The following is a 12647-nucleotide window of genomic DNA, read 5'->3' as shown; positions in this document are numbered from 1 at the left end:
GAAGGTAGAAGCAGGACATGTGAAATTGTCTGAAGTGAAGTCTGTGCAAGGGTTGGTTTAAAAAAAGAAGGTCCATCTGAAGTTGATTTCAGTGAGGGACAAGAAAAGCTTGTACAGGGACATCAGGAGCAATGTGACACTACTGCTAAATGGGGGCAGGAGATGTACTTATAAAGGACATGGAAAAGGCCAAGGTGTACTCAATGCCTTCTTTGCTTTGGTTTTTACTCTTGGGGACCTGCCCTTAGGAATCCCAGGTCCCCAGATGCCTAGCAAAGTCTGGAATAAGGAAGAGTTATCCTTGGTGGAGGAAGATCAGATTAGGAATGTGAAAACAAACTGGACATAAAGAAGTTCTGTTTTAAACTCCCAATTGGTTTTTCAACCTTGAATTAACTAATAACTCACTTTAACGTGCATTGAAAGAAAACACTTCTGTACTGAAGCAGTTTTTAGAACTTCCCTGGAAATTTAATATTCACATGTCAAAGATTTAGGGTGGTGTGGGTTCATTGCAGTTTATTAACCTGTAAAATAATTAACTGAAATTTTAAATAAAACAGACTTCCCAAGATTTTTATTTAACACCACCCTGTCAGTGATGGCAAAGAAAGCCAAAAGCCTCCAGTAGAATTGTGGGTATTTGTCTAAATTGTTGAGTTTGAACAAAATCTCAAAAGGAATAAATCCCAATTTTTACATAGAGTAAAATCAGTTCTCTCTGTGTACTTTTCTATTCCTACCATGAAGTTATTTTTCTGGTACATCTGATGTTTAGTACACCTTGGTTGGTTCATGGGAGATTGTTTTATTTCCCTCTTGAATGAGGGTGCTTATTTGGTGTTTGTTTCCCTCTTGCACCACCCTCACAGGTAGTGAAATGAGGATGATTCTCCTGCACTATTTTAGCAGTCTTGGGTTGGGAATAAATCTGCCCATTGATGCCAACTGTGACGATGTGATTTCTGCAGAGGCTGGTGGTGTCCTTCTGCCAGCACAGATGAGATATTTTTTGCCTCTGTTGAAGCAGAATTGTCTTGCCCAAGTGTGCTCTATCCTGTGCTCGTAAGACGCTTGCCTCAGTTAACTGTGTTGGATAATGTGAGGGAGAGCTGGAGAAAGGGGATGGGAAGCCTTTTCCCGTCTCTGTGTATCAGGTAGAAGTTTGCAACAGATGAACTTTTTTAAGCTGCATTACAGAAAATGTGCTTTATCTTTTGTAGGGCAGCAAAGCAGAGCTGGGGTTGCATTGGCAATACCCTTTCTTTACTTTTCATCATATAGTAGCTGAGCTTGGCAAGCACCTTGTTTCCTTCATTCCTGTCCCTCTGCATGCTCTGCAGAGTAGCTGTAGTATCTATGATAGCGTTTCATACGAAGCTACTGATTTTTACTGTTCTATCTGTTCGAAATACCAGCCAGTTAACTCTCTTGATGTGATGGAGAAAATAACTGGGAACAAGTTCCTGTTGTTCAGGCTGTAACAGTTTGTGTGTGTTGTCTATTTTTGCCTTTATAACAGGAGCTCTTTCTTAAGTGAACTAAGAATTCTTCTATTTTCAGAAAAAAAAAAAAAAGGAAAGTGACTTCATAAAGTGATGACTGTCAGGAAGTGTTGGGTGTGTTCCAGTTATGCCAATCAGTTAAACTGTGAGCATGCAGAGGGGGAGAAAGGGGAGATGGCTCATGGCACACTCTTTCAACTGCTGCACTCAAACTATTGGGACCATCTGCTTGAGATTACACTGATCTAGGATGAAGGGTGTGATCAATGCCTCAAATACTGGATTTCAGGATGACTGAGTTACTATATTTCAGTGATGAGTGACAACTTGGAGAAATGAAGGAATTACCTATCTAGAATCAACTTTGGGAGGGAGAAGAATAAAGAGAACGTAAGTGCTGATTGTACGTTTCACATTAAACAGTTTTAATCTGGAATTCTCTGGAAGGGAAGAGAGAAAGAAAGATGGTGAAAAATTTAAAGAGGGAACAGTTAAAAAACTGCTGAGGGAATAGGGAAGGCTTTCCATAGGTTATGTTAGATGTCACTTGCTCAGTTTCATCCCAGAAGGCTGCTGCTTTTCCCATCCTACTACAAGGTCACTGATCAGCAGCTGCTAGATGGAAGTGAAGTAGCAATAGAGACATCCCACCACCCCCACTGCCTAGCAGCACATTCTTTTTTTAATCTTGTTTTGGATGAGGATGTTTGTGTATGGTTCAATACCAATATTTATGGAAGGGTTTTAAAAACAGGATGAGCTTGGACCATATAGTGCAGGTTATGTCTGAACTGGAACAGGTAAAAGCTGCTTTCATCTTTATGTAACTTTGGCAGTTTTAGAAGTCCCTGAGCAGACAGTCTCGCTCCTCTCTGCACTGGAGGTGGATCCACCACTTTCCGAAAGACTCTTAGGAAGGGGAAAGTCAGGCAGCTCTGGAGAATCTGGCACGGCAGGGAGTGGAGAGCCCTCATGAAGCAAAGCTGCTGTGGGTGACAATACTGGTTAGTAACTACCTTTCTGGCACCTTCTCACTTCTATAAAGTATAGGGGGTTTAAGACACACTGCCCACCCACCCCTTTTTTGGGGGACAAAATTCCACCTTTTTGACCATCAACAGTACTCAAAGGAGTGCAGCTCTGTCTGCTCTGCCAGCATAAAAGCATGGAATGTTTTGCCCATGAATGATGATAAAAGAATTGGTTCCTTCTCAACCTCTTTCAGTGTCAGTGTGTTGTGAGGTGCACCCTGGAGAAGGGAAATACACCTATAAAAGTCCAAGACTCTGCTGAAGGGATGAGGGGGGACATTTACAGCAATGTTATTGTGTTAATGAAGCCCTAGTAGAGATGTTCTGCTCTTCAGGTACACCACCAGTAAAACTGATGGTAGTGTGTCAATGACTACCATGTACATGACATGCTGAACATGAAGCATTTATTTATGTGAGCAATACATTAACAACTGGCAAAGTTATACACTAAATTTATGTAGAAATATATTTCCCCCCACCCCTCCACACACCAGTCAACTGAATCAGGGGAAGAACTCTCAGTCCAAATAATGATGAAAACCAGCTACAGCATTCCATGCACTAAAACAAACTTGTTTCCTTTCTGGAGTGTCCCTCACAAGAGATACTCAATAACCATTTAATACTGTGCAATGTGCTCTAGGATGACCCTGTTCGAGCAGGGACCAGATAACCCCAGTGATAGTCCCTTCCAAACTTAGCCACTCTGTGATTCTGTTTCATTCATTACCTGCCCAGTCATAGTCTACTAAAGAACTTTCAGTCTGTAACCTAAACTGGACAGTGGTTTTTTCTCTCCAGTTAAAGAATTAAAGTGCCTAACAGCAGCTGTGTCTTAACATCTTAACTGCTCACCAAGATTGTGTTCCATTTTCTTAACAAAAATAGTTCTCTGTGAAGACTGAGCACTCCATCACTGGTGTATCAACTGACACAGAGTATGTGTGTACTATTTCTGGTGATGTTTTGGGTTTGTTCTAACCAACAAATAGAAGAAACTTGTTGCACATGTAGGGAGCTATGGTTAATATGAATGTTTACATATATACAAAATAAATTTAACTCTGTTGTCATTTGGGACTCAGGCCCTTCTGAGGAGTCTGCAGAACTTGTCCAGTTTCCACTAAAGCTTGAAAAGCAGTCATACCTCTAGACAAATATCAGGGATAGTATTTTCTTTTTAGCAAAAAAGTAGATTAGTAACTGTACAGTAGGTAAAAAGCACTCGTTAAAAAAAATACAGAAATTGCACAAAAGGCTGTAGTAAAGTGCCTAGCAAGAATATAAAGGACAGGAGAATCAGTGTAAGCAGACAAACAACATTGCATCCTTGCTACCCTGACTTCTTCACAAATTCTCCTGCATGCATTGTAACACTGACAATGGTCAGTATGTCAAAAAGAGAATTTTCACTTTGTTATAGAAAGTATTAGAGAGTTTAAAGCCAAGAATATAGTCATACCATCAGAAATTATACTTTGGAGCATGATTTTTGTCCATACTCTACACAGTGAGAACTGCCAGGAACCCTCAAAGCCTGCTTGACAGTGCTCTTCATGGAGACACAGCTCATGCCCATCCAGGGAGCAGATGCAGCTACAGCTCTCTGGCTCAGACCTGCTCAATGTTTACCTCTGAGCGACCATCCTTTCTTTCCCTTTCTCCTCCCTTCATCAGTGTCTGTTTCCCATGCCTCCATCAGTTTTCTGTGACGGGGACAGCCTCTGGCTGCAGCAAAGCTGCAGATTATTTAGGGCTATTGTGCTTTCCAAGTGTGACTTCTGAGACATGGAGATGTCAGGCATTTTTTGATCCCTTCTCTCTGTCATTTCTCTACACTAATCCCCAGCCTTACTGAGAGATCTCAGAGCCCTGGACACAGAGAGGCTGACATCTGTATTAGAGAGATCCATTTCCATGACGTGTTTTGCTGGGGAAGAAATCTTTTGTCTTTACATAAAAATATGGAGCAAGATACACTGAAGCTGAATTTCAACTTTCTACTCAGTATTTTTAAATGCATGCTCCATGACAAACCACCCTGTGACTAACTGCATAAAAAACAAGACTCTACAGATAGAGAACCTGAAGTGTTAAAAAATATATTTTCCCTCTCCCCCTTATCCCTTGACAAGTTCGCCTTTAAACAAACACGAATATGAGGTAAGCTGACAGAACAACACTGAATAAAGAGCTGCAAAAAATCTTTTGGTAACTAGATCTCTGCAGGCATCATGTAAACTGTATGCTACCTTCATGCTAGTTTAAAAAAGGTGTCCTACATCAAGGGATCCACACTCTGGCACTTCTGGCAATAAACAGATGTTTTCAGGCTGGTAAAATTTTGAGATTTAAAAAAAATAAAATAAATACATTTTCCCTTACTAGAGGAAAAAACGAAGCCACATTTTGCTACACCAGCAAGAACTAAAGTTGCACACCCAAGAAGGACAAATTTTAAAGTTACCTGCTGGCAGAAAAGTTAATTATAGCATCTTCAGCTTTCAGAATTATATCATTTAGTCCTGCTGCCAGTTTCCTGAACAAATGACCGGCATCTTTACACTGTAAACCAAACTACTAAATAACTCAGGTTTGACAACAGAAGCACTTTTTCAACTGAATTCAGCATAGTCTGAGAGGTTTTCACTTTTTTTTTTGACTACTCTTTTTATCTAGCCCCCTAGAAAGCATAACTAAATTCCTCCTAAAGTTGTTTTCAGAATAGAAATTTGCATTTAAATGTAAACACTGATACCATAAATGTAGTGTATACAAAAGGCACAAGACAATTAGATTTGTGTTGCTGGAACTTCCTTGACTTTAAGAGCCAAAAATGCCTCTTTTATTCTGGTAAGTAAACTCTAATCCTAAGAAAGCTGCCAGGTCCTAACTTAATTGAATGGGATTTCCTATGTACAGCAGCTTGGCTTTTTGGTATTGCAATCAAAAGTCCATTGTCCTGTAAATGCAAATATCACAAACTATAACAGTAAGTCTCCTTGACTGTATATGGTATTCATTAAGTTATGCAATAAGAAAGACAGTGTCTTGAAGAAAAAGTGAAAAAAGAAATCTGAGACAAATATCAATTAATAAGAAATTAGTAAGTGGCCCTCAGTAACTAACACAGTTGGTAAAAAGCCTTTTAGATCAAAGTTCAGGGCCAACATTTGCTTCCCAAAGGGGTTAAGAGCTCCAAATGGGACAATAAAATTCCCATTTCATAGGACTATTCTGTGCAGCTCCCATCAAAATCCCCATACGTTTAGTTTACGTATTACCCATCTGAACACAGGCTTTTTATTGCATCACTGAGCAGTGACCCACTGTAGCATTCAATTAACCAAAGGATTTTTTTCCCTCTCAGCAACTTTTCAAACTATTGGAAGTACATATCTGAGGGAAAACAGAGCTCTTACAATAATGTTTTCCAAAAAATGGTCCAAAAACAGTCAGACACTTCACTTAGGTCTTCTTATCTTCAAAAATTGCTTATCAAGGGCTCAAAAGAAAATACAGTCCACCAAGCCACTAAACTATTCCTAATCAACACTGGCTGTTCTCCCAATCCATAAAGCCAGTAGTGCAAAAATTTGATTTTAAAGTCAACTACTTGCAATAACTTCAATTAAAAGGTGAATTTTCAAAACCAAGCCAAGAACATGAACTTATAGTAAGGAGATCACATTTTTCTTGTGCTGAATATCAAAGTAAAACCAGCCATTGAATTTTTACAATTGTAAACACAGACTCTTCTTTTTTTCTACTTTCTAGTACTCAGTCATCCTTCACCATTCAAACCCAGTAATTTTAAGTTGAAACATCCTTTATATGGTTCAGAAGTAGTATGTTTAGTTTCGTGTTTCAAGCAGTGACATGGAGACAGCTAATCATCTGTCAGTTTGTTTTCTGAGCACATCCATAGAGGAGCAGACAGGAGCAGCTGGCCAACAGGGCTGATATTTGGAAGAATGCATCTTCCTTCCAACAACAGCTTGTTCTTAAACTGGAACAGAACATTAATCACAAAACACAGTATTATAATCAAAGAATACTTAAAAATTATGTTATTGTAACACATCTCATCAACTTGAAGGGGAAGGTGACCAACAGCAGAATAAAACTTCCACCCTGAAGAGGAACCCAGTTAAGACTGTTCACAGTTATGTTATTAATCTACTTCAGGATGATAGTGATAAGTACTGACTACACAGCAAGCAGGCCACCAGTTTATAAAATGACATGAGCTATTTTTAAAATACTTCCAGGTACCAACATAATTAAAAAATAATTCTCTATTTCATTAGTGTAAACCACATCTGGCACTTTCAGTAATTTGTCCTCTGCTGAAATATGAAGGATTATAGGATACAGGATATTGAACAGATCTTTCATTGGGACAGAAATTCAAATTCTAACACATTGGCAGGGACTGCAGGCTGTATTTTTCATATCTAAGATGAAATTACATGGTTTTGTTGTGGCGACTTCAGCAGCTCTATTAAAAGTATTCTATTCAATCCCTAGGAATAAATATAACTCAAATACTGTCAATAAAGAAATGAAGTTAAATGCAAAGTAGCTAAAAGAAGTTTTTGTATAAGGGCTCTTATTCCAGCCCCCATTCCAGTATGTCACATATATGTAGACAGTAATCTATCTTTTTTGTTAATTCTCCAGAAAGTTTTAACTGCCACAAAGAAATATCTCAAATCTAAGGGTACAACCAATCTGGTGCTTATGCTCATGCCAAAGAATTACCAGTCCTTACTACCCTTCTGAAAGTGCATGACTCCATCTGAGGCAAAACCAACTTCCAGGAGCCCCTTCCTGTGGCTCTTACTTTTTGGAACATAACCGCCTCTGAAAGTAATCTCTCTTTAAAAAGCCATATTTCAAAATGCAGGCTTACAAAAAGAAAAAACAACACCAAACAAAGCCCCCAACCCCCAGGGAGTGAAGTAATCACACTGCAAACACAAATCTTTCTCAGACTGGACTAAAAGAAAAAAATCAACTTAAAAAGACCACAAGATGTTTATCAAGCTAAACAGCTGGGAAAACCCACCCACTTTTAACATCTTTAAAACAGTCACAGACCATGTCTGGTAATCAGAGCAATCTGAATGACAGAGTTCCAATACAATGTACACACTCTTCAAAGAAAGATTAAAATTTAAAAACTATTGCTTAAGTAAATAAAGTATTAGTAAGTTGCAATTAATGATATTTCTGTAACAATCCAAAAATCTGTTGCTTTAAAGTCTGTCTCCAACGTTTTATGCTTGATTAGTGATGACATGTAAGATATTAAACTAACTGAAGGTAAGTAATTTAGTCTTTTCCAGAAGCTGTTGTTTTGTTGAAAGAACTGATGGATTAAACAAGGCAGAAATGCAGCATTTTACATTTTGAACAAAGGGTTAGAAATGAGGGGTTTATATTCTATTAAAATAACATACACAGAGCAGTGAGAATTGAAGACACCGTCTGAGTTGCCTTCGTTCATCTCTTAACTCTGTTCATCTGACACCCACATTTTCAACACCTCTTACACTTCATACCATCAAGTTTGCAGATGTACCTATATCTGGAACTGTGTCTTCATCACTGAACACAAAACCAGAATATAAGGGCCAAGAGGTTTTTAAATTTCTTTTGTGAACCAAACTGAACTTTTGGGAACCTTTTGGTACAAGCTATGGGCCCATCTGTTGGTATCTGCACACCTGCTAGTTTTACAATCTGCCTTGACAGTGCAGTACCATTCCTAATGGGTCTAGTAACAATCACTGCAGTTCCCTGATGACTTTCCATGCCTTTCACTTCCTCCATGAGGGACCATGAGCAACCTCACAGCTACGACAGCATGTCCAAGAGTCATATCACACATAAATGAAGGACATCCACTTGAGACACTTTTTTGGGATGACTGAAAAGGTGCTTCCAACAGCAGAGAAAAAATGACCTTGCTGGAACAACTCCTCCATACCAATTACTTGGTATGCAGATATTCTTAGGGTTGGAGTCAAAATTTTTATACAGTTTTGAATATGAAATAGTTTAATTCTGTAAACTTTGGTGGAGTTAGCAATATTCAAGTACTAGAGTAAATATGATGATTGTGTTCATTCTCCACAACCCAGGGTAAAGGTCAACTCCTGCTATGTACCTAACAGAATTTACTAGCTGCTTCTCAAACAACTTTTTGAGAAATCTGTGTTGCAAGATATTAATGCAAGAGATCAAGAAAATCTCAGCTGTTTTTGACAACAGGTAATTAAATGCTCAGGAAGTCATATGGGCACCTTTTGCCTTCAGCAGGCAGCACATTTTTACCATTAAACAGGATGCAGTTCAGTACCCAACTCAGAGCAAGACACTGATAGCTTATATATTAGACTAAATCCTTTTTGCTTCATCATTTGATAGACTTTCATCTGTTTTAGCAGACAAAGCTACGACCTTTGCATTCAGTATTAAGAACCAGCCTAATTTTCAAACTTAGCACTACAAATATCGGCTGAACAGCTTGAATACTCACAATCTCAGTATCTTTCAAAAGAAAGGGAATAATAAAATAACAATAATAATAATATATTGGACTATTACCTAAATGAGTATAAAGATCAAACTAATTTACAAACATGACACATCAAGAAATAGGAGGTTTAGTTTAAAACTATGAATTCATGTGCTTGCTACAACACGTGGTAAAAAAATTAACTGAAGGAACAAAACCAGGAAGTGTTTTAGTAGTTTTCTTTTGTGCATTCTTCAATGGTAAGGAATCAGTGAATAAAATATTAAGTACCAAGAATATTACCATACCTTTCCTTACATATTCAGATGTTTCTTTTAAGGGAAATTAGGTTTCATTTTCCATGGTTAATGCAGGATTGCTCATACCTTAAAAGACAAAAAATAGTATTCCCACAGGAAAAGGTCTCATGTCAATTTCAGCAAATAATACAACCTTGAATTAACAATCATTTTAATGTCACTACACTATTACCAAGTCTATTCCTGTCCTGTGTCTATTACACAGCTTTTCACTAGCTGCAAATAGGTGTTACTTCTTTTATAAGCAATTTGTTGTCAAAAGTGCTATCAAGCCTAGCTTAAAAAAATAATTAGCACCTACTGGTTTCAGTGTTCTCAGTATCCCTTGGTCAGGTTTGGGAAAGGCACAGCAGCTTGATACATGGAACTTCCTACAAGCATGTATTTAAAATAAGCTTCATGAATTTTGGTTCATGAATACCAACCACGTGACCATGGTCATTGTTACACTATATCCTCCAAAACTAGTTTATACAACATAAATCATTGCAGCGTAAGTCAACTCCTTACCAACTTTGCCCTTTTCAGCCTTTGCAGTAGTTTCTGACCAAGATGGTGTATCCGTAAGTAGGTGGCTCTGGGAATCACGCAACGGCTTTGCAGGAAACAGATGGTTCTCACTGTAGTGCCAATAAAAAGAACATTACTGAACTGCAGTAATTTTTCATCATCTTACCACACATTACAAACAGTTTGTCATACGCAGTAATTTCCTTACCTCACCTTGCCTCTTGTCTGATGAATCACTACTTTTTTATCATTCCATACATTACACTGTAGTTGTCACAAATGCAAGCACAATCTAAAAAGCAACTCCCTAGCATAGGGATTTTTAATTTGACAGCTATTGTGTATTAATAGATGTACTTCAGCTCCAAATGCACTCTTGACATGATACACAGTGGAGAGAACATCTCCAGAATCTCTTTCCTAACGTAAGCTATGGAATGCTGGGGTAAGATAAAACATCAGTAAGCAGCTAGCTGAAATATCGTATGTCTTTTATGAACAAAAGATCGTCAGTATGATTCCATTATCATTTCTTAGCCACACATTCAAGTCTACTATACTTATCACATTTTTAATTACATAAATGTTTCGAAAAAGATGCAGTATGACTTTATTTAAAGGAGCATATGCATACTTTTCACACTTTAAAGATGTCATGTCCATTAAGGATAAGAATTAATAAAATATGTTCTATTATCAGCAGAAAGAACACTGAATATTCAGCTTCCTGTGCTCTGGTACAGGTGCCATTAGGGATTCCCTTATATGAAGCAGGTTTCACCAGACAAGAAGAAGCAGGGGTCCCCCAAAAGCCATGCAAGGTAATGCATTTGTATCGCAGGCAGACTGACTAACCATCTCCGACGTATGCAGAACAGAACGCTGCTGATACTGATTGTTAGGCAGGTGTGGAAAATTCAGTTCCTGGGATGCCACTGAACTGAGACAAAGCACATCGGGAGAAAAACCCACCCCATCTCATTTCCATAAATTTATATATAAATCTGAGGATTACCTGATTTACAGCTTAACTGTTTAAAATCAGACTTGGATTTATTAAAAGGATACTCTTCATTTCCCTACCACTTTTAAGTATATTATACATCATTTTGTTTATGTGTGCACAGGAAAAATAAAACCAACTATTTGAAATGAGTAACAAAAAGCAGATTACTTTTTGGATGATGAATTAAGTCCACCAGGTGTGGAAGCTTGCTCAGGATCCTGACTAACAAGGCAAGTTGGAAAGGAGCAACCATCCCCTAAACTGAAAAATCCAGAATTAGTGTCATACATACAAAAAACTCTCAACTTTGAAGAACTTTTTTTATTAAAGTATTATTACATCTTATTTCAAAAAACGAACCATCCCCCAAAACTCTCTGGATCCTGATTATTCAACAGTTTAAACAAATGAAGCATTAGGAACAGTATACCTTGAAAACACAGGCAGCAACCAGTATTTCTTCTCATCACCAAACACCTGCCTTAGGTTTTTGCTGAAGCCCAAGCTAAAGCCATTCTTATCTGTTCTGTGACGAAATATGGGAGCTCTGAATACCTCTGAAAAGAAAAAGATTATTTAGACCTCTTTGCAAGTTTGCATGTTTCAGTCTCCCACCAGCATTTAGGCAATTGCCCTGCAGGTACCGTTATCCAAGAGGAAAGGCTGTACCACCCAAACGACTGAGAGAGAGTGAGTGCACTCTTAGAAGCCAAAGTCAGTGCTACACAGGCACTGTGCATATGGAGCAAGTCCAGTGGCTGAGGAAGGGTGCAAGTCTCCTTTACTCTCCTCCCTCATCAAGGCAAGAATAGTGAGGAACTCACTTTTCAAGAAGGCATGGTATGTTTATATGAAGATTTCAGCATGTGACTATACCACAGAGTGTGCTCAATAAAGAAAAACCTAAACAAAGGGTTTATTCCAGAAAAAGTAATGGGAAAGAAGAAAAAGTTAACCCACTTTAGTAGTAAGACTAGCTTTTAACACCCTGGGGTATGAAAATACTATGTATTTTTACCACTGCATAAAGAAATGTCTTTGCTCGTAAACCCAGATTATTCCCCCTGGACATCCAACCTAAATTTCTGGAGAAGAGAGCTAAATATAGCTTCAAGTGTTGCAAAGTGCCTGAAGCACAATATTCATTCACTTTCCACCAAGTGACTGATAGCCATTTAATTGTCCTAACTGGCTATACATAGCAGGCAAGCTGTGTCCTGATGTCCTGACAGCACAGCTCCCACAAACCATGTCAGAACCATGCTGAGACTGTCCTTCTGCAGTCAAACCTTAGCTATGAACTGCTGGAAATGATCTTCCACATGCAGTATGCATTACTTACAATGGGTTTTAAAGAAGGGGGAAGGGAAAACGGGGGCACCCTTTTAGATGCCCATGTTAGGCTAGGAAAAGAACTCCAAGGATGATTTAAGCACAGTCACACTTAACGCTATCATGGCTTCATTACCAAAATTGCATTTTTAAGGCTTCATGTATTGAGCAATTTCCCAAAGTAAAATGGGAAGTGACACCCAGATCTTCCTGAGTAACTTAAGTATGCAGGAAACATGTTATATTACCACTATGGGATTCCATTTGTTTTGAAAACATGAAATGTTGAATTAGAAGTGTAATATATTATGGATCCCTCTGAAAAATTTTTTGCACTAAAAATTATGAGTTTATAAACAGAACACTAATTTATTTCCATTCAAATAAGCATCTTAATAAAACTCTTCTTTACTT

The 12647-nt window shown here is 38.2% G+C and overlaps 1 protein-coding gene across 2 annotated transcripts in view; it reads right to left on the bottom strand.

Annotated features, from left to right (window-relative positions):
* Nucleotides 1-2921: 2921 nt before the first annotated feature.
* The window catches only part of ZDHHC2 (zinc finger DHHC-type palmitoyltransferase 2), a 35876-nt gene continuing 26150 nt past the window's right edge, over nucleotides 2922-12647 (bottom strand). Inside the window, exons 9-13 of one of the 2 annotated variants that reach the window (XM_032108488.1) lie at nucleotides 11332-11458; nucleotides 11070-11162; nucleotides 9896-10005; nucleotides 9374-9451; nucleotides 2922-6548 (exon numbers count right to left, since the gene is read on the bottom strand). In XM_032108488.1, the coding sequence (XP_031964379.1) occupies nucleotides 9411-9451; nucleotides 9896-10005; nucleotides 11070-11162; nucleotides 11332-11458 (371 nt within the window). In that variant the 3' untranslated portion in view covers nucleotides 2922-6548; nucleotides 9374-9410. The remainder of the gene's footprint in view (nucleotides 6549-9373; nucleotides 9452-9895; nucleotides 10006-11069; nucleotides 11163-11331; nucleotides 11459-12647) is intronic. The other variant, XM_032108487.1, reaches the window with a different exon arrangement.

Source organism: Corvus moneduloides, chromosome 5 (genome assembly GCF_009650955.1).
Source record: "Corvus moneduloides isolate bCorMon1 chromosome 5, bCorMon1.pri, whole genome shotgun sequence".
NCBI lineage: Eukaryota > Metazoa > Chordata > Aves > Passeriformes > Corvidae > Corvus > Corvus moneduloides.
This window is presented reverse-complemented; position numbering and strand designations above follow the sequence as displayed.